The sequence below is a fragment of the Musa acuminata genome, chromosome BXJ3-8, assembly GCF_036884655.1.
Source record: "Musa acuminata AAA Group cultivar baxijiao chromosome BXJ3-8, Cavendish_Baxijiao_AAA, whole genome shotgun sequence".
NCBI classification, from domain to species: Eukaryota; Viridiplantae; Streptophyta; class Magnoliopsida; order Zingiberales; family Musaceae; genus Musa; species Musa acuminata.
In genome coordinates, this window is record NC_088356.1 from 6239011 (window position 1) to 6257500 (window position 18490).

The window sequence follows — 18490 nt, forward strand, 5'->3', positions numbered from 1 at the left end:
TAAGCTGTTGGATGAGACATGATATATGATTCTATGTTCTTAACATCTCTCCTCAATCGTAAATGGCAGATTGATTTGAACTCAATATGTGAAACATATATTGCAATTGTGTTGCCTAAATGAGATCTAAATATAGGACATCAATTCCACTGTAGGTGACAAGGGCTATGATTTTATGTTCTTAATATAGTCTCACAAGAATCAAAACGAAAGAATGAAGATAATAATAATACCTTTTGACCCCTTACCAAAATTAATGTGGATTCAGCCATCTTGGAACCCTAATACTCGGGCAATTACTTGGAATCGGAGAGCACCGAGATCTAAGACTGACCGAGAGTCTCATTTCTACTTTGGCACATCAACAGAAGCTTCGGTAGAGTTAAAAGAGATCATCACGCATGAAGAAGTGGGCAAAATGAATCGTGTGTTTCTTCCTGGCGTTGACAAATCATGATTATCCAGAAAACACTCAAAAGGCAAAGAGGTTTAATAGACATCCTTTTAGATTCCCAGTTCATTTATTGTTCGGTAAATTTCGAGAGCTTAAGCACAACAGTAAGAGGTCAATCTCTGACAAGGTGTGACCAAAGATTAAAAGAGGCTGTGCAAAATTCTATTCGTCTATCATTCTTCTTATCTTGTTCTCGATCTCATATCCATGCATCAGACCTTATCATCCAAAAAGCAAGCATACTCTCCGCGCCATCCGGACGCCTCTCATGCCTTCTCTCTCTACGAAGACCCAACACCTCCTAATACCAAGAAAGGTAAAGAATGAGAGAGAGAGAGAGAGAGAGAGAATAATTAAAGAACAGAGAGGGTGGAGGAGATGGGTGTGCTACCTGTGCCCTATAAGAGGACACGAACCCTTGTCTTCCGGGTCCTTGGGGCTACTTCATTCTGCAAACCCTTCCCAAAGTCTTAGACAAATAGGATGATACTCCTCAACCCACATAGGATCCTCCTCGATTACTTTAACTTATTGCCCCCTCATCTTATCACAGTACAAATCTACTGTTTTCAATCCTCATGCAATACAATATTATATAGTGGTGAGAGAGAGAGAGAGAGAGAGAGGGGGGTAAGATATGAGTGGCTTCTATCTCGGTTGAAGGACCCCGTGCCGAAACTTTGACCGTCAAAGAAGAGAAAGAAAGGTGGTAAAACACATAGCCTCCATCCTCTCTCTTAAATGTATTTTATATGAATAACTGCCTCTTTATAATCCAATCATAATCTCAGAAGCAGATATGGGGTATGTGCATTGAAAGGGGAAGATAGAATAGGACTGATGAACTTCCAAAATGGCAAAAGCAGATGGAGGAGGCACCCTTTAGGGTTTCACCAAAAACTTAGCTTTTGTACGGGCAGGCAGAACGGTGGTGTGCTCACAAAAAACCTCTAACTTTTGTTGTTCAAGTAAACATCTATGTACATCCGAGCCAAGAGGTTCAATTGGAGTGAAGGATCTAAAACATTTCACGTAGGTACAGTGAGTCCACAGGCGTTCACATGCATGCATGCATGCATGCATGAAGACATGCGTGTATCTGTTCCACGCCCTAGTGAATGTTTTCTGAACGTGAGAAACAAGGACGAATGCAGTGGAAGACAGCCAACGAATGAAATAAGGGTATGAAGTGGGCTATACCTCTCCATCACGAAGCCTTCCCTCTAGGGTTCCATTCACTGCACTGTGATCATTAGTCTCACGTCTTAAAGTTGGTTGAGTTGTTTGCGTGCATGGAAGGAAATGACACAGAGACAGAGAGAAAGAGAGAAAGAGAGAGAGTAAAACGCAAGCAAATGTTCAAAATTACGACAATAATTTCCTCACTCTTCAATCTACCACATAAAAGATGGTCTTAAGATACCAAAGAAACAGAGTTTACTATGTCCATTTCTGCAGTTTATACTGATACGTAACTCTTTCTCCTCCAACTCGTACAGTTTAGAGTAAGTGGCCCATCCGATTGCGGAAAGTTAAAACAAAGAGGTAGGGGGAGAGAGAGAGAGAGAGAGAGAGAGAGAGAGAGAGAGAGAGAGAGAGAGAGAGCACAGCATTCAAGGGGTAAGTGGGAGGAGGAGGTCTTCATTATTCGAAGGGCTTGGCCTGGGAGAAATCAGCGGACGCCCGTGCCCTTCTTGGGAAAAATGATACTCCAATATTTTCCATGCACAAAGATCAATATATATCAAGTGAGAGAGAAAGAGAGAACAAGAAATTAATGGGAGAAAAGGGTCAGTTTAGTAGGCAAAGAAGGACCCAATCCCACCATGACCAACCTGAGCACGACTTCCATGAACTCATAGGCTCAGCCATAGAACAGTTTCCTCTTCTTGAGCTGCAGGACCTCTCTACATTCGTAGCCATGTCCAAATCTATGCCCGGTTTACCTTGCACTTTATTATCATCATCATCATCATTCACGATCCACATGGACATTTATTTACTCGCTTTTGTTGTGCACCAGCTTGGAAACATCAATCACGTATCTACGTACTTGTTTTGGCCTGTTTTCTGATTAGGGTTTGTGGGATCGAGAGAGAGAGGATTAAATTAGTGCATGCCTGTCTTGGGTTGTCGGACACAGACCCCTCCTATTTTCCAAATCGAATCTTGTGAAACCCTAGGAATGCTCATCCCACGCATAGTTTAATGCAGCCCTCTGAGAAAGGAGCGGAGTTCAGTACATGGCCGACGATAAAAGAGTAGATCTCAGCATGGACTGGGATTCATGCCTTTTGACTTAGGAGACTTGCCATGCCATCAACATCTGAGAGAAGAAAGGAAGGAAGGAAGGAAGGAAGGAAGACGCATTGTTTAGTGCGATCTCCGACGCCCTCCTCACAGCACATTTCCCATGTTGATCCTCCTGCGTCGCCTGCGCGCATGTGCAGCTCTGCACGCATGTACGTGCGTGCACACGTGTGCGTCGTCCGCCGAGTACCTCCATCCTTCGTTGCAGTCTCTCTTCTGCCACCACTGCAACTTGCATGATGAATCCAATGCTGTCGAGTACTACTTCTCTCCCTGAGCACAAACCACGTGAAGGGATATTCTAATTATAATAGATATTGTATATTTTTATTAACCAAAGAATAATTAATATGTTTAAGTGTTCTATAATTTCTATTTTCTACAAATTATAATATTCCAACGTATAATACATACAAAACTAGCAACTTTGAGCCTATAGTCGTAGTTGTTGTTGTTTGATGGTCAAAGAAATTATATTAACGGGAATATTTTTTAATCGAGAAGTAAATCCACACATTATTGTCTTCCACGTGTGGAATTTGCTCATCTCCCATCAACTTTAATTGGGCCTATTGAGGGCCCAGTTATTTTATTCTTATTTGGGCTATTTGGGCCTTCTCAGCCTATTTCTTGGCGATCCCTAATCCCTTCCAACGTCCCGTCGTCACCGCTTTCCGGGAGAGGGAGGAGATCTCCAATCGCTGAATCAGAATGTTCTCCGTAATCGCTAGTATCATCATTCCCAATCCCCTCACCGACCCCTACCTACTATTCCCTCTCAGCATCAGACGCAGACGCACCGGCGGCGGAGGCGGTGGCAGCAGAAACAGTGGGTTCATGCCGAAAGCCACCTACAGCGCCACCACCCCCCTCTTCCCCCGGCTCTATCTGCAACCCATGGTGCCGTATGTGGCGCACCCCACGCCACCATTGCCCCACCATCAGTACTTTCCTCATCCCCCTCTTCCCGCGGCTCAGCACGTGCGGCGGCCGGCGCCTCATCAGCATTGTCTTCCACCAAATCCGTAGCAAACCGCTTCCCTTCTCAGCTTATTCTCCGCCGCCTCAGCAGGTGGGCCTCTTTCATCACAAGATGGGGTTTTGTATTCCATAACATCATTTGTCGGAAGATTGTTCCTTTACTGAGCGATTCCATAACAACACCGGTTAGATAATTATTAGTAGAGACTTGCAAAGGGGTTCGACTATGTATTAGTAGCACAAAAGGAAGAATAAATGAACTTAGGTGGCATCCTGTAGTCATATTTATTTAATTCTGATAGAAAACGATGCCAAAAATTTCTTCTTGTTGTTTGAAGTAACAAAAATATAAAAAAGATTGAGGATGAAAATTGTATGACTTGGTCAGAGGTTCAACTACAGAGGGAGTGAGTATTTCTTTAAACATATAAAAAAATGATAGAAATGTTATTTCTTGGTTGGTTCAGTATTCTTTGGCATTCATTTCATTTCTTATTTATCGGTAAAGATATAGTGAATTTGGAATGTCTTACATGGGTACCAATATTAGCTGACATATTGGTACAACCAGTGAGTCTTTTCTCTGTACCCTGAAGTTTTATCCTCTTCATCTTGGGTTTTGGATGTTTCTTTTTCAACCGGGTAGAGATAGGGTTATAATGCAAATGAACAATTGGGAATCACATCCATTTGCTGAACTATTTTTTAGTATCAAGTGCATTATTGAAGTTACTTTCTGAAAACTGAAAACTGGAAACTGGAATATGGTGGAGGTATCCCAAGTTTCATCGTGCATTGTATAATGAATCAGTTTAGTCCTAAGTGGAGAATTAAACCAATTTATAGGGCTTGATTGGGTGTATTAACATTAATTTGGGCTTAGACATTTTTTATTCAATAGTTTTGACCTATCAAGTTAGTAGGTTTGTTATCTGATCGGATCCAGTGATGACAAATTGTACTAAAACAGACTTACTAATGGGCTTAATGAAAGGCTTCTTAAGTGAGTCCTACATGGGATGTGGAAGGAGAATTGAATCAGTTTATACAGTTCGAATAGGTCTTCTATCATTAATTTAGATACTTTGAGTTGGGAGAGTTAGACCTACCAGATTAACATTGTATAACCTTTTCAGCTTACGCGCTCTTTTTCATCCATTATATACTGATTTGGATGGAGTTACCAATTTGCGGTGCATGTTCACCTCTGTATTCAGGTCCATGCTTCTTTCTGTTCTTTCTCCTGTGCTGTGGAATGTTTTCAGTCACTTGTAAAATTAAATATTGTCATTGGAATGATTTCATCATTGCTTTTGAATATCCAAGAAATTTACTTGTTTCACTGGGGAATCAACAATTTGATTGATTTTGTCAATGGATATATAATATATATTTTTTGACAGAAGCAGAAATGCCAAAGTATTTAAGCTGTTGAAGAAGTTGTTGGTGTTTGGCCATCAGTGGTGTGAGGTTTCGTTTTGCTTCACATGTGGGGATGAAAACTGAACCTACACAAAGGAGGCTGAGCAGCAACAGCAGCATCTCAGAAAAAGCCATTCCAACCTGCAAGTTTGTATGATTCGTTAGGTCTTCCCTTCTTTTTCCCCAGAGGACTATGTTTCCACCTCTCTTTTATTATTACAGTGTTTTCTTTCTTTTTCAAAAAAAGGAAAAATTCATTAAATCAAATGTAAAACACTATCTCCTCTCATATCAGATGAGATCAAAACATTTAAATTTGGAAGAAGATCCCCCTTTCAAAATCTGTGGTATCTATGTGTCCTGACAAAATTGGCTGACCAGTTAGCAGAATGATTGCTTTCCCTAAACATATGATTGGAATAACAGACTGCCAATACTTACACTTTTTTCTTCTTTTCATCCCAACTCATCCCTTTTGGAATCAAACCAGAAGAAAGCCTCATTTCAATTTAGGACATCTTCATCCTAATCTTTTTCTTTATCCTAATCGCTTTTATAATGTGATTTACATCATAATGGTGTATTTCTAGAATAGTTTGTCTCTCTGAACAAAATATCATGTTGGATTTGCATTTGAAGTGTTACAACAGTGCCATCAATATCTATTAACATCCTTTAGACCCACCTAACTCTTGGTGTACTAAATACTCTGTGGAATCTTTAGCTGAAAAGCAATTTGCAGCGTTCTAATTTATTTTGAGAAATGTTGCAGGTGCAATTTCTTCTGACTATTTCATCAAGAATCAGTAAGCTTGGCATCAAATTGCTCAAGCTAGATTAGATTACTTTTGGCTGACTTTTTTTTGTTTTTTTTTCATACTTCCCATTGGGAAATCAATGGCAAGATAATGCAAACCAACCTAAAAGTTAATGAACAGCTTACCAGCTCCTGTGGTGCGACCATTTTCTTCTAGTGCAGGCCTTCTCTGCAAAGCCATCCAAAGAAAACACAGAAGGCTCTCGAAACAGCTGCTCTGACCGCCTGTGCAGGAGGGGCGATGTCTCCGGCGAGGAGTGGTTAGGGGTCGTGAAGGGCGGCGATGGCGATGGCGAAGGCGAAAACGGATACTTGCGGTTACCTGGTCCTACACTGATCGGAAGGGGAGAAGGTGGTGTTGGAGGAGAAGATGAGGGTGAGGCCAAATAAGGCCTCATTGGCACTAAACCTTTTCGAGTGGAGAACTCAGAGAAAGAAAACAAAACAATCTAATAATCTGGTGTGCAGTTGTTGTTGTTGCTATCTTTTGTCTGCCTAAATCTCAGAAGCTTGGTTAACTGCCAGTCCAACTGATGAGCAAAGTTTGATGTGCCTCCAGCTAACCTTCAAATTCTTCAGTTCCATATATGGCCATCTAAATCTGTAAATATATAATAATTATTGCATTCAGCTAAGGGTATAATTGGGAAACAAGTGCACACCATAAGTTCAAAGAAATCAATTCAGCATGAAGTGGATGGATCTGTGGCCTCTTAACTTTGGGTCTCACCAGCCAGTCTTTTGTTTCAGACAACTACAAGTCATAGATTTGCCAAGGAGCAAATCTGGTTCAGAGTATTTATTTGATATCCTTCTGGGTGAACTATAAGAAATTTGATTGTCTGTGGTAGTCAATAAACTGGTACTCTGCAACTGGAGGTAAATGTTCTTGTCTTAATCATCACCACATGCTTCTTCTGTATGATCACCAAATGTGAAGAGGGATTCAACAGATGGAGCAATATGCTATTATGTGTTCTTTTCAATATGTTTCAGGTGTAGATCCACCATTGTTGATGTCAATAGGTCATATGGTGAGGTTTTGGTGTAACTTACAGGAGCTTTGGCATACATATGAATGCCATGTCTTCCCTCCTCTGTGAGGCTTGATCTGTACATGACTTTCTTATATGATGTTCATCTTTTGTGTGTATATATTTACATACACCAAGCAGGAGAGGAATTTAATCCAATTCTAGGGGACTTCAGTTTCATATCTGGTCTTAAACCATGAATCTGTTGATGGCCTTATTTCTTCAGCATACTTTCTGTCTACTATTACTATACGATTCCTTTTGTGAAGATCTAAGCACAGCAAATTAATGAATATTTTTTGCTGGAGGAATAATGTTCATATTAAAGTGTGCCAACAACAGGAAGCAGAAATAACCAACAATAACAATAATACAAGAAATCATAACATTCTAATTATTTAAGTTCGATGAAATAATTAAAAGCATTTACATTTTTATTTATGATTTCTAACAAGACATTTTTAGATTTTTTTCCTATCGTTTCATCCTTTTTTTAATTATTATAATTTTATTATTATTATTATTATTATATATATATATATATATATAAGCTACACCTAATTATTTATGAATATAAATATGTTTTTATCTTTGCTAACAACTCAATATATGTTATTGATATATGAATGAGGACATGGTCGACGTTTTAATACTATATAAATTATACCTCAGTGTCAAACATATTATACCTCAGTGTCAAACGATCGATACACACTTGATATCTCTGGGTCATGTGACCAATGTGTGTCCAACACCTCGGCGTCATGTAACATGATATCTCAATGTTATGCGGTTGAGCTAGTTGAACCGTTATCTTATCTTTATCTCGGATTTGGTGTGACATGATCGCAATTATAACATAGAGAAACACATCGAATCTCAAACCAACTTAAGCATGGATAGATATTTATAGAGAAACTAATCTAGTTTTTGTAGGGTTCGACACCCTCTAAGTCAGATGAACTAGTCGCGAACCAAGATCAAATTGGGATAAACATGAAAGAATGCTATGATTGGCTCCAAGTTAGCTTCTAACTTAGACAACAAAAAATTGAGTTGATAATTTGGCTAGAAGGAGAGCACATCATTGCTAAAAGGCAATACGAGGCAATCATGATGATCTTCTAAATCCTCAATAGTTCATTGAATCGCCACATAGATATCTTAAAAAAAAGGTCATTGAATCGCCACATAAATATATTAAAAAAAAGGTCACGTGTGCTTGATGTCAAGCCATCATTATATGAAATGACACATTGACACAATTGCTCAAGGCCAAACCAACCTGTAAGCCAATCCTTAGAACAACAATGAGTAGAACAATAGCTTGATTCTGATGACGCGTAACCAAAGTGGCCTAGAGTGCATTCCGACGATGTGCTCCCAAATCAATCTAAAGCGCATTCCGCTTTAGCCAACACCTTAATGCCACACTGCTCAACACCTTAGTGTCACATGGTGACACCTCGTGCCACATGACCAATGCGTGTCTGACACCTTAGTGTCATGTTGGATGATATCTCGACATCATATGACTAACTCAATCGAACCATTACCGTGTTCCAAATTAGGCATGACATGATCATAATCAAATCTGACAGAAACACACAACTCCTCCCCATGATTGACATGGGTCACGGTATAACGACCCTAAGAGCCTACTATAAAAGGGCTCCCTATGTGTGTTCATTAAAGACACTTAAATATAGCTTTAGAGCTCCTTCTGAATCCTCTAAATCTCAAACTAACTTAAACATTATATGGACATTTATCAGGAATGCCCGTGATCTAATTTTTGTAGGATTCAACACACTCAAGCAAACTAGTTACAGACTAACACAAATATGAAAAAAAACCACGATTCACTCCAAATCAACTTTCAACTAAGATAACATTTTTTAACTTAATAATTTTATATATTTTTCTTTTTAATTATCCAAAACTCAGCCCATAAATGAAAACATTTCTACATTAAGAATACAATCTTACACATTTCTTATATTGGTGGAGGAATGAACAAGAAGCATCGAAAGTTAATATTTCGACTTAAAGGATACACATCTCTTTAAAGCATGGTTAGTATTGCAAGGAAGAATCAACATCAATAGAAGACTTGTTATATCATTCCTATCTGAGACACGTGGATTTGTTCATCTTCCACCTTCAATTTGGCCGACTCCTCTTTATCCATCGATCTTTTTAGGTTGACTTGGATGATGAAAATGAAGAAGAATTTGATAGAGTTGTTACTATATGTCATGTTATTTAGAGGAATCGTAGACTATTCCATTAATTCAAAAATATTTGGTTGGCTTTAATTGGGAGAAAACATAAGAAAATTAGTTCATTAATTTTAAACCTGAGCTAATGATTGTAGAATCATCTACTAATATAAATGAAAAAAAGAGGAATTTCCCAATAGTAATTCAAAGCTATGGTGTACCACATCATACAATAATAACTTTCACATTTGGATCCCTTCATTGCACCTAATACGATTTTAAACTCAAGTTAATGGTATTGTTGCTCGTATAATAATACTAATTATCTTGTTATACGACTAAATCTTAGTGTCATAATCCTTATCTCTCATCAAAGCTTAAGGCTAATGCATAATGTAGATCCATGCCTTATTAGGTGATCCGTGGCCAAATCTTACTCTAACTTCACATTGTGATATATTAGATCGACTATGATACTAATTATCGTGATCTTATTTGATAAAAAAATAATTCATTAACTTCACAAAACTAAAACTAATTTTTTTTAGAATCAAGATGCTTAAATTCAAATTAATGATAATAGATATATTGAGCGTAATATATCATTGTCGTCATTCCATTTTCAATGTAAGAACAAATCGAGATGTGATTCCATTTTCAATGTAAGATCAAATCAAGATGCGACAAAGATGCTTCATTTTGAAGGAAATCCAAAGAGAAGAAAATGGATATCACCTGATGAGATCTACATGATTTAGTTAGAATATTCCTCTTGATGGTGTTGAGTTATTTTCTTTCTCTAGAATGAAGGGTTTTATGAATGCAACTGATTTCCACAGATATTATGCAACCTTGTAAATGCAGATGGAAGCCAATCATCCTACTCTTCTTGTCCTAATTGTCAATTTAAACTCTTCTGATTCTTTTGCAATAATTGAAGTCAATGATACATTTACCTTCCACCACTTGTAGATCAATACATGTGACACATTATATTTGCAATGAAAGGAAAGAGATAAGAACTTGCAACTTTCTTCTTGTGTTTGTTCATTTAGATTGTCTCAGGAAGATCATGAGTTGTACTTCACATGAACAAAATGGTCTGTAGTCAATGATAGAGATTGCAATGAGCACGCAAATGACTAACTCTTCAGAAGACATGAGAGTGTGGCTTCCTCACTACCATATGAGATAAAGACTGTCTTATATTCTTAAACTAATCAAAAGCATTCTAAATTGTCTCTTAAAACTTCTTCTTGAGAGCAGATTAAGAGTTGGCAAGTCTGTTTAGCTAACCTGCATGGTTGACTTTCCAAACTGAAGAGATAAAGTTCTTAAGGTAATTGATGTCATTGGAAACGGATGTTGGAGGCACTGATGCTTATAATGTCATTAAAGTTCTTAAGGATGTAATGATCCTTCTCTTATGTAAGCAATTTACACTCCTGTTCATGATGGGCAGTCTAACTTTCATCATCTCTATCATCAGTATATCCACTATAGCTTCCTGATGATCATCCTTGGTTTCATTTGGTCAAAGGAAATATAAACAAATGATGTTTGTAGATCATGCACCTAAATGTCTAATCTTCTGATACAAGTAATGGAAGCATCATGGATTGGGTAAAGATAATAATTGTTGTCATAAATTAGAGACAAGATTACCAACTTCAGCTTCTAGAGACACTGCACCCAACTGCTAATTCTGCACCTACTGCTCTCATCATTCATGTATATATACATTGCTAGAAATCTAAGGCAAGATGGAGACAGAGAAGTGATGGAGATGAAGAGGACCTGTTCATCTTGCATCTCTTCTTTCTTCTTCTTCTTCCTTCTTCTTCTTCTTCTCCTGTGCTTCACTTCCTTTGTTAACTCCCAGTCAGACTCCTGCTCCTCCAAGCTCGGTGTTGGCAACCTCATCCCTTTCAACACCTCTTCCCTCACATGCGTCTCTGCGTGGAGTTCCGAAGGTTTCATCCTAAGGGTATCGAAACACAATCCTTGTCGCATTCTGCAACACAACAGTCTGCTAATCTGATGCTTCAAGTGTTCGTGCATGGCCAGTATACAAAGGCAGGGCCGAGCCTGTGGAGCTTCGTCCTCTCGGCACCCGACACCGGAGCGTACGTCGCCATCGGCTTCTCCCCCGACGGCAAGATGGTCGGCAGCAGTGCGGTGGTCGGGTGGACGCCTAGTGACGGCGCGGGGACCGTGAAACAGTACTACCTCGGCGGGTACAGCTCGAGCCAGTGCCCGCCGGACCAGGGGAGCCTGCCATTAGTGCAGAGGAGCTCGCTGCTGGTGTCGCAGAACTCGCGGCTGTACCTCGCGTTCCAGCTCAACACTGCGCAGCCCCAACAGAACCTGATCTATGCCGTCGGGCCGTCGAACACGTTGCCGCCTTCCGGTGGTTCTTTGGCTACACATAGAGACAAAGCTTCCGGTACCTTGACTGCTCCTGCCACAGGCGGCGGCGGTGAGTGCTCCTCAGGTTAAGCTCTGTCTGATCGAGTTTCTACGGACCTCCTCATCACAGATCATTGTCGTGTGCAGGGGATGATTCAGGCGAGGAGGGCGATGAGAATGAAGGAGGAGGAGGAAAAAACCCAAATGACGGGCATCAAGAGGGCGGCGGTGGCAACAGCACACAAAGCGTCGGAGGACATAGTACGGTGGCTACAGGGTCGGGTTGGGCCATTAATCTAGCGAGGAAGCACACTTTACTTACAGCCATCGCCCTGCTACTACAAATCTTCTTGCGCTGAATCTGAGTGCATGCATGTCGTCGTGTGATGTTCTTAAGCTTCTTCTCTTGTTCTTTATTTTCCTTGTAATTCTTTACTTTCTTGGAATAAAAATCCAATTCAGTAGATCGACTTAGAGGAGAATGGCTGCAGTCATGGTGTTTGCGTGGTTAGAGGACATCAATCTCCACTGAAGTCTTCTCGCTCAGTTTAGTTCACAAACAGAGACAGAGATGAGCTCTTTCAGTTTTGGGATCAGTTCATGTCACAGAACAGAGCAGAAGGCTCGCAGTGTAATTTGCTCTGAAACAGGCACAAAAGCAGAGCAAGTCAAAGGCAGAGTCAAATCATCGATGAACGAATATAATTGCATGCACAGGATTAATCTTCTTTGACCTCAACATTGCTCAGTAAAAGATTAAGAGGCAAAGATTTACGTGCAAACTCATACCTTATCAGAGCTCATCTTCAATCTGTGTACAAGATATTCCAACCATTGTTTCTTCTACAACCACAAAAGAACATTGTCTCATTTCTACCAGAGCTAAGACACGTACTGTGGAGAGAGTTCCATGTACAGTAAAGTAATAAGCGAGTTGGAAAGCAGTATTTTGACCACTATTGTACTAAGTCAGCACCAGCGGTTGATATGGTTTCCTGCGGCCTCTTTTACACAAGTAGCTGATTCCGAAGATGGCTGTTAGCATACCACCGGCGAGGACGAAGGACCAAGTGTGCTTTGTGAGCCCCAGATCCACTGCATCAACGAAGAGGAGTGAGTTCTAGCACAGTGTGGCTCTATTGCTATATGCAGATAGGAAGTGTCTTACAAGAACCAGGAAAGCTGAGAAATAGCATGGTCTTGCTCTTTGGTACAGCTTCAGCTACCAATACGTAGAAAAGCCCCATCACTCCTGTATGGGCTTGGTTGCTGCTGTAATTGGACTCCAGAGTCAACATCTCTCCATCCACGACTTGGACTGAGCCTGGCTTAGGGTAACAAGTAGACATTCCCACGATGTAGCCAGCTTCATTCCCTGCTTCTTCCCCATCTCCATATGTCGGATTAGAAGTGCACAAGACCCGCCCGTCCTAATCATAAGCATTAGCAAGTATAAAGTAATGGTCAACCGGGAGACTGAATCATTTACGCTTAAGAAGTAAATTATGCAAAAGCATACAAAGGCCAAGAAGCAGAATGTTTGTAAACAAGAAAACTCCTGCCATGTCCATACTTTTTATTGATGATTATAGTTTTCGGCAGTGCTGTATTCAACTGAAATTACTCCGACATTGTTGTTGCATCTAATTGAAGCATTTAACTCGAGCATACGGACTTCCAGGAAATATAATTTAGCTGAAAAGCCTAACACAGATCATCATTTTTTAGGGAAGAGGGTAGGTGGAAGAAGGAAAAAACACTTGAAGGAATTACTGCCTCCTTTGATTGCACTTCTTTGAGAAATTCATTTAATTGTACTTAAATTGGTAAAACCTGATTGCTTTAATTAATCAGGCAGCCTCAAGGTAAACTATGAGTTGGAGATAGGACTAATCCATTCACTGTTGTATTTTGGGATTTCCACTGTGTTCCTTTTGTTTCCATGGCCTTCTTGAATCACTTGGTAGTCACTTTTCTGATATCATAATCATAATATAAATTATTCTCTTCCTTCACATTGCCCAAGTTTTCAAATGAATTAATCTATCTATGTTTTGCCACCACCCTAGATGTGCTTAATCAAAAGACAAACCTCCTCACATCTGGTTGAAAAGTCAATGACTTGCACTTTGAGAAACAATTGCCACAGAGGACTCTGAACACTAGAACATAATAAGGAAAAGAAACAAAGTTAAAAACCAGTTAAACCTTTCCAGTGGATGCATAGTCATATGATCCTAGTTGTTACTGTTAAACTGACAGCAAATATGCAGATCAGGTGAGAGGCAAAAATTCAGTCTAACTGCAATAATCTGAGTTGGCAACTATAAATTTGAGTTAGCAACCCCTGTAAAACAAAGTAAAAGAAAGCTAATATATACAATCTTAATAGAACACAAAACTTTTAGCAGAATACATGTGCACCTTTTCGCCTGTCAGTTTTAGAATCTTTTTATGTGTCTGTCTCTTGACTAAACAAGACTGAAATCCTGATGTGGTCTAAAATTATCCATAATATCAGGCACAAAAGTGAGAACATCAGTTATGTGCTGCTAAAGAAACATGAATCCTCACCTGACCATAGAGAGTAGCACCTAGACCGGCTGAGTGCTGGTGTGCAACACCATACACAATATCACCCCCTGTGGGAATAACCAACTGTGTTCTTTTAGTATCCACGCATCCACCATTATCTTTGCAAGACTTGATTTCGTACTCCACCTGCATGTAATGTATAGCTACTGATAAGTAATTTATTAATGCAACAGATTATTATAGATATACTTCACGAGCAATCATGAACTTCTCCAATAACAACTAAAAGTATAATGTTTGATTTCGCAGCGCCATTGTACCTTGTTTAAGAATCGGCAGACCAGAAATATATTGTCTATACAGATGAATACCACATCAAAAATAGAAGCATCCAGTGGGGTGGTATAACACCAAAATTTTCATAATTTAGCACTTGGTTGTTAGAAAATCATGACTAGTGGAGTTAGGTGACTTGAGAAAATAACATCTATTGAAAAGAGACCCAAAACACAGCTACTTCTAAATCAAAGAGTTACTCCTCAATGGATTTGGCACATACCTTACAACTCAGATTCAAAGGATTTTCTTTACTTGGATCAACTGAATAAGTTACATCGAAGATATAGATCTTGACAGGTATAATGTTTTCAACCCAGTTGAGCCACTTGACTGTGTATTTAAGATACAGAATCCTGGAGACATTTTGAATGCCTGCCCTTACTTGACATTGTGTCTGGTCATAGCAACAATGCAATCCTCCATCATAATCTTTCGGCAGAGCCCGACCAAACTCATCCATGGTCACATTGTACAGACTGCACTTGCACTCTGTGCACCCGAAACGATCCTCCACACCTCGTGTATCGATTGCATGGACATTTAATAGCCATTTCTCCTTGTAACCATCTGGAATTTTCTCAGGGTTCCCGACTTCTATGCCATAGGGATCGGGGACCCATGTGGAAGTTCTGCGGGTTTCTGAACCAAGACCATAGTACTGCCCCAGAGTACCCTTACAGATTCCAGCATTTCTCATCCATATGAAATTGGAATGGTTGAACGCTTTCAACTCTGAATTTCCATCAGCAAGGCTTTCCTTTCTACCATAGTATCTTTCTATGACCCAGTGATGAAGATAAGTTTCATGAAGGGGGACAGGAATGCCATTCTCATCAATCACCTCAGCATCAAAGCTCTTGAGAGCGATATGGCCTTTCGGAAACGGGATGTTAAAGTAAAATTTATTTGCCACAGACCCAGGATGTAGAAAGAAAGGAGGAGACAGGAAGACTGCAGATTTGATCGACCGATCTTTTTGCTGATTCATTGTTGATACACTGTCTGCTATACAAGATAACAGCACAAGTAACAACAATAGCCATAGCTGGATACGTGACATTTTACCTGGAAAGAGGCAAGCAAATCAGCAGCTGTTAGTATTAGACCCATACAAATTAGACAGCTAAAAACCTGTTTAGGCACTGTAAATAGAAAGGGTGACTGAATGAAGAGTTCTTCATGTTTGCTAACTCACTTTTCAGTCAAAGGCCCCTCGGATTTAATTATTAAGAAACATCAGGCTTGACAATCTTATCCCAATGTCATTCAAAGTCTCATGACAACCCAAAAAAGAGGATGCAATAGATGAATAGGTGCTGCATGACCTGTTCTTGCCCTCTCATGTCAAAAGCCAATTCTTTAACCATAGCTCCTTTTCAATTAAAGAAGCTAGTTGAGTGTCTCATACAACCACAATGGTAAGTCAAACAGATGGTATGTGACCTTCAATCAGATAATCTAGTTGAAAATGTCAAACTACTCTACCGGGTAAAATACAGGGTTAGCAGACCTTCTGAAACGGAAATCTGTAAATTCCTACTTCTTCTGCAATAACCTTGGAAGCTATAAGGCAACATATTCTCTTACAAGGATTAATTGGTTGAATCAGCTATACAGCATGAATCCAACATAAACCGAGGAAGCGATGCAGATCATGTATTCAGACGTGCAAGCCCTCAATCCACAACTTCTTGTTCATCTTTCGGCTACAGACTCCTAAATCCGACTCGATACATCAAAAAGTTAGGAAACATGCGTACCACAAAATACCAGCAAAATCTGATCTTTAAATCGTGCAATACGTTAATTAGCAATAACTTTCGCAAGAACTATCGCAAGAGAAAAAAGGGCATCCGACTCTTCCCACCAAGACAATACGAAACCTGGTAAATCATGTGCCAAATCCATAGATATCACGATCGAGGACAAACGATTAAGAAACCGGGATAATCAAACGGAAGAAGGGAAAGAGAGAACACTCCCCCAATGGTTGATCAAACCAGAGACAATAAAAAGAGAAGAGGGTTCATCAAAGTTTGGCTCTTTTACCGTTCTTCACCTCAACGCCGGAGCGGGGATGCAAGCGCCGAATCCTCTCTGGTCGCTGCGACGGTGGCTAGAGAAGATATAGTAACCTCGGGCACGGAGACCTCGGGAGGCGCCAACGTCATGGAGACTTAACGAAATGGCGCCACGAAGGCCGCTCGATGTCATGCCTAAGCGGTGGCACATTGCATGCTGTCTCTTGCCATTTTGAATGGAATATTTACTGGACGAGATTTTTGAAAGAGAGCATAGATTAAGTTAGGCTTAATAACACCATCATTTTTCATGTTGTTCAATATTCTTTTTTTATTATTTTTTACAAAAGACATCTCCTATTTTATTTTTCTCAAATAGGTCCCTAATTCAAATAATACACAAAAATATTCCTCGCTAATCCCAATAACAATTTTTTTCTTTAATATTTTTAAATATTTTTTATTAGTTTTAAATCATGTTATAGTGGATATGATGTAGCAAATCTTAGCCACTACTATCATGAACTACCTACCAACTTATCTCCATGTGAATGCATCATCATCAACGTGAATTTTTATGAACAGTATGACATACCCACGAACAGTCCAATATCTGTTATAAGCAGTTATAAGCATTTGTAACCAAAAGACACAACCATCCTGAACAGATAATATAACAACCATCATTGATTTAAGTGTCGAAGGGGCATTATCATAATTCCCCTCCCCCATTTAACTTTAACTATTTTTCATTTGGTTTATTTATAATGGCTTTAAGTGTGTTTAATAGTATTTTTATAGTGATATTAAAAATACTATAAAAATACTAAATACTATATACTATTGCCTACCCTTACCATTCTTCCTTGGAAATGTTCATCATGATCATAGGTGTGATACCATATATCTCTAATAAAATGATGAAGCATGCATGTTCACAGATACTAGAAATTATCCCCTCCTTTGCAAGGTTTATATGCTTGGGCAATTCATTTAACTAAACTAACACATCCTGCAGGAGATTGCTCATGGAAGGTAGAAACCTGAGGATTTCGGAAAGCATGTCACTGCTTGCAGCTGTAGCAGTGTAGTAGTAATGTGGATCTGATGATAGGCCTCCTCTCTCTATGCGCCGGGTTGGACGGCGGGGGAAGAAGCGGTTTATTCTTCAAGGGCTGCGAAGGTGGAAAGAGTGGTAGTGGTGGTGATGTACATACCACAAAACATATGTATCTATGCATGACAGTATCACCTTATCTTTGAAAAGAAAATAGTAAGCAGCTGCATGCAGAGAACATCCACATGGGTACATACCAGATAGGATAGAATACATAAAATAAAATTACACACACAAACAAAGCTAGTTTCCTAGATGACTCTTGACTTGTAAATTAAAGCATATTCCATGAGGACAATTCATTCAATTATAGTTGATATAGAGAATGTGAGGTTACGGACCGCTGGTTGCCACATGCAAATTGACCTCTCTGGTGAAGAAGCTTGCGTCCGCAGCTTAGACACCTACAGGGTGGGAAATCAGTTGGATTAAGCAGACTTGGATAGATAAATCAGTTGGATAAATCAGCTTAGACACCTACAGGGTGGGAAGCTCTCTACTTCTGGCAGAGAGCTATTCTCGAAGAAGGCTGAATGCAGAGCTCTGATGCACTGCTTTGCTTCGCTATCATGAACCACCAAGGAAATGTTGACCTGTAGGGTTAAAGGGAATGAGGAATTAAACATCAGATTTAAAACACATACTTGGATTAGCAAGAAGCATAAACATGTTATTAGAAAGTACCTTTGATGCTCCCTGAGAGATCATTTGGACATTCACACCACTCTTGCGAAGAACATTGAATGCCTGAAGACCAAAAACACCTCGAAATCATGTTATTGCTGGCATGACACACTTTGTTATAAATAACTACTGAACACCAGGAAAG

The 18490-nt window shown here is 39.6% G+C and overlaps 3 protein-coding genes and 1 long non-coding RNA gene across 5 annotated transcripts in view; 2 read left to right on the forward strand and 2 right to left on the reverse strand.

The window, feature by feature from the left end:
• The first annotated feature begins 3420 nt into the window (after positions 1 to 3420).
• On the forward strand, positions 3421 to 6514 carry LOC135644491 (uncharacterized). The gene is made up of 2 exons (XR_010498489.1): positions 3421 to 3836; positions 5149 to 6514. It is a non-coding gene; the product is annotated as an uncharacterized LOC135644491 (long non-coding RNA).
• A 4506-nt stretch (positions 6515 to 11020) lies between these two features.
• LOC135645714 (cytochrome b561 and DOMON domain-containing protein At3g07570-like) lies at positions 11021 to 12113 on the forward strand. Its single transcript, XM_065164355.1, has 3 exons — positions 11021 to 11227; positions 11308 to 11719; positions 11797 to 12113. Exons 1-3 carry the CDS (start codon positions 11021 to 11023, stop codon positions 12006 to 12008), a joined length of 831 nt encoding a protein of 276 aa, XP_065020427.1. The 3' UTR covers positions 12009 to 12113.
• A 36-nt stretch (positions 12114 to 12149) lies between these two features.
• On the reverse strand, positions 12150 to 18220 carry LOC135582610 (uncharacterized). 2 transcript variants are annotated; one of them, XR_010498964.1, is made up of 9 exons: positions 18143 to 18220; positions 18003 to 18065; positions 17588 to 17719; positions 16573 to 16792; positions 14744 to 15588; positions 14224 to 14370; positions 12818 to 13079; positions 12439 to 12744; positions 12150 to 12290 (listed from the first exon to the last, which is right to left on the reverse strand). XR_010498964.1 is itself a non-coding variant. In XM_065165331.1 (8 exons), exons 5-8 carry the CDS (start codon positions 15581 to 15583, stop codon positions 12614 to 12616), a joined length of 1380 nt encoding a protein of 459 aa, XP_065021403.1. In that variant the 5' UTR covers positions 15584 to 15588; positions 16573 to 16792; positions 17588 to 17719; positions 18003 to 18065; positions 18143 to 18220; the 3' UTR covers positions 12420 to 12613. The 2 variants fall into 2 exon arrangements, 1 of the variants encoding a protein (XP_065021403.1); XM_065165331.1 differs by lacking the exon at positions 12150 to 12290 and having other exon boundaries at positions 12420 to 12744.
• LOC135646133 (aspartokinase 2, chloroplastic-like) overlaps positions 17779 to 18490 on the reverse strand; it is a 7725-nt gene continuing 7013 nt past the window's right edge. Inside the window, exons 13-15 of the mRNA XM_065165328.1 lie at positions 18346 to 18408; positions 18143 to 18254; positions 17779 to 18065 (exon numbers count right to left, since the gene is read on the reverse strand). Coding sequence (XP_065021400.1) covers positions 18058 to 18065; positions 18143 to 18254; positions 18346 to 18408 — 183 coding nt within the window. The 3' untranslated portion in view covers positions 17779 to 18057. The remainder of the gene's footprint in view (positions 18066 to 18142; positions 18255 to 18345; positions 18409 to 18490) is intronic.

Bases quoted from the DNA above. Each gene is read 5' to 3' on its own strand.
- LOC135645714 (XM_065164355.1), top strand. From the start codon at position 11,021: ATGGAGATGAAGAGGACCTGTTCATCTTGCATCTCTTCTTTCTTCTTC. The intron at 11,228-11,307 runs GTATCGAAACAC...GTGCATGGCCAG, and splicing joins CCGAAGGTTTCATCCTAAGG to TATACAAAGGCAGGGCCGAG. The intron at 11,720-11,796 runs GTGAGTGCTCCT...TGTCGTGTGCAG, and splicing joins TCCTGCCACAGGCGGCGGCG to GGGATGATTCAGGCGAGGAG.
- LOC135582610 (XM_065165331.1), bottom strand. From the start codon at position 15,583: ATGTCACGTATCCAGCTATGGCTATTGTTGTTACTTGTGCTGTTATCT. The intron at 14,371-14,743 runs GTATGTGCCAAA...CATTACATGCAG, and splicing joins CTTTGAATCTGAGTTGTAAG to GTGGAGTACGAAATCAAGTC. The intron at 12,745-12,817 runs GTAAGACACTTC...TCGTTGATGCAG, and splicing joins TCTCAGCTTTCCTGGTTCTT to TGGATCTGGGGCTCACAAAG.